This window comes from Macrosteles quadrilineatus, unplaced genomic scaffold (assembly GCF_028750875.1).
Source record: "Macrosteles quadrilineatus isolate MER2022 unplaced genomic scaffold, UCM_ALF_1.0 Scaffold_20__1_contigs__length_2534061, whole genome shotgun sequence".
Taxonomy (NCBI): Eukaryota; Metazoa; Arthropoda; class Insecta; order Hemiptera; family Cicadellidae; genus Macrosteles; species Macrosteles quadrilineatus.
In genome coordinates, this window is record NW_026542613.1 from 222,806 (window position 1) to 225,264 (window position 2,459).

The 2,459-nt window shown below is 35.8% G+C and overlaps 1 protein-coding gene across 1 annotated transcript; it reads right to left on the reverse strand.

Annotated features, from left to right (window-relative positions):
• Positions 1-1,329: 1,329 nt before the first annotated feature.
• On the reverse strand, positions 1,330-2,115 carry LOC129005380 (uncharacterized). Its single transcript, XM_054434247.1, has one exon. It carries the CDS (start codon positions 2,113-2,115, stop codon positions 1,330-1,332), a length of 786 nt encoding a protein of 261 aa, XP_054290222.1.
• Positions 2,116-2,459: the final 344 nt, after the last annotated feature.

Sequence of the window (2,459 nt, forward strand, 5' to 3'; positions counted from 1 at the left end):
TGGGTTACTATCAAAGGTACGGTAAACTGCAAGTATTAACATTTGTTTTTTATCAAACGAAAAAGCTATACTCAACCCGTAAACATCTCCCAAAGTAACCTGTGTTGCAGTAGCAGAAAGTCTTTTGTTAGTGTAAACAATGACTCCGTCATTTTTGTTTTTGTGTGTATCAGTCTGGTGCATGTCAAATCCGTCCAAACCGGTTCCCTCCCCTCCCTCCCCCAGCCAACACTCTGTCAACACTATGACATCTAGAGAAGCAATAAAATCATTTAAATAAACTAGCAACTCATCTGAGTTTTTATTGAAACTTCTAATATTGGTTTGAAAAATACATAAACTATCCGCCCCAGCACCGTGATCATAAAAACTAGAATATTCTGAAATGGAACTTAACTCTAAGCAGTCAAATGGTTTATCTAAATTATCATGAGCAGTGTCACACAGCATAGGTCATTGCCTCTGTCTCCTGTCTGCAAATGTGTATTATTAAACTATTAACCTATTGTGCCGTAATAATAAGAAAAATAATGTAAACTCATATAATCAATTTTAAAATTTTGTATCAAACGTAAACAATTAAATCACATTAAAAACTAAACTCCAGTATTGATAAGGAGATTGGAATGAATTATAATGAATGATATAAGGTGTAACTTGATTTCATAATATATAATAATGTTATAAGCAATTGGCAGTTACCTTATTTTAGGGTTATATTAACCAAAAGAGATTAAAGCTTTTAGCGTGAGAACATTTTAACTGGGTAAAATGATTGGATTATCTGACAATGATCGATCTAAGATTATAATTAAATTATACTACAACCTTATGAATGTAAATAATTAAGCTATCCTCCCCTTAACAAAACCAAAATGATCAGCAATTCGCTTTTTATTTATTAATACTAAGATGGTGAAATAAAAAAAAGTTTTGATTTTAATTGTATGAGATTAGTTACGTAATGTTTTAAATGAATGATTGAAATGAATTTGTAAAAGTATAAGAGAGTTAGCATCTCAATTACGAATATCTTAACTAAACATATCACAATATCAATTAACTGCTTTGTAAAAACATCTTTACTTAAAAAAGAGATGAACAATTTAATTATAATTAAGAAATCACTCATTTATCAGAATCAGAAAATCTTTATGTACCAAGATGAGTTAGACAAAATGAAAACAAAACAAAGAATAATAATACATATTTTTATCGATTAAGAAATTAAAATTGAATTCCTCATGAATGTTGTTTAAATTAAACAAAAACTTATTGTAAATACTGTGCTAAAATAATATAGAAGACCTACATACATGAAGTGTGTTCCTAGTTAGATTGAGGTTGATATTTGTCCAACTCCTCCTGATGACAGATCCTAATCGCATCATCACTCTCTCTTGGCTTAACCATGATCTTGCCGTTGAAGTACCCAGCGAAGTGGATGAGGCCGTCGCGCTGCATCCCCCTCGCACGTCCTAGGAGTTGTTTGTTGGAGGCTGTCAGGTGGTCGTTGAGATAAACCTCGCTCGGGTGTAGGTTGGGTGACAAGTCGGTCGACTTCAGATTCCTCTTCTTCCTCGCAGCTGTTAACCATTGATTCTTCACAGTTCTTGAGATGAATTGCGCAATAATAGGAGGGTGCGCTTGTTTCTTGGAGTATAGTCGAAGGCGGTGAGCGATCGACAAGTCCTCTCTTCTATAGGTCAGATCCAAAACAGTGGCAAGTCTCTGAAGGACATCATAGATGTTCTCACCGGATGTCTCTGGTATGCCTACAATCTCAATATTCGCGCAGCGAGAGTGTTGTTCAGCGTCATTGAGGCGAAACTGTAGGGACCGGACTTCTTTATCTAGTGCAGCATTGACTTGTTCTAACTCATCACAGCGCACGTTCAACGACTGCTGGCTTTGATCTAAGGTGTTAAATTTGCTATTTAGTTTTTCCATATCTTCTTTTAAGGAATCTAGACGTGATATTACATTACCAACTGCGGCGTCCGTGTGGTTTTCCAAATCCATCTTGAAACTGTTCAGGGCCTCAACCAAGGTTCTCTTGTCGACGGCGGCAGAAGACTCGTTACTTCGCTGAGAGTTAGAAGATTCGCTCTCCATCACACAGTTTTCACACTTATATGACTTAAGCTTAGTTTTAGTATGATTTTGAGAGCCTAAAGCAGTGCACGCGGGGTGGAATTCCGAACAGAGTTTACAATATATGTACAGGGTGACAAAAAATTCTGGAAACGGCTTAATATCTTTTAAACAAAACCCGTTATAAAATTGAAACCTTTCACCTCATTTTATATGTATTAAAACTAATTTTTTCAAGCATTACCATTTTTTGACCTTCACCAGGTGACGGCCCATGAGGAGTAGGTACATAATCTTTAATGTAAGCATGTGCACATCATTTTAAAGGGCTGGTCAAATGGAGTTCATTGCCGCGTCTCAAAAGG

Excerpts from the sequence above, each read along its gene's own strand:
- LOC129005380 (XM_054434247.1), bottom strand. The coding sequence starts at position 2,115 with ATGGAGAGCGAATCTTCTAACTCTCAGCGAAGTAACGAGTCTTCTGCC.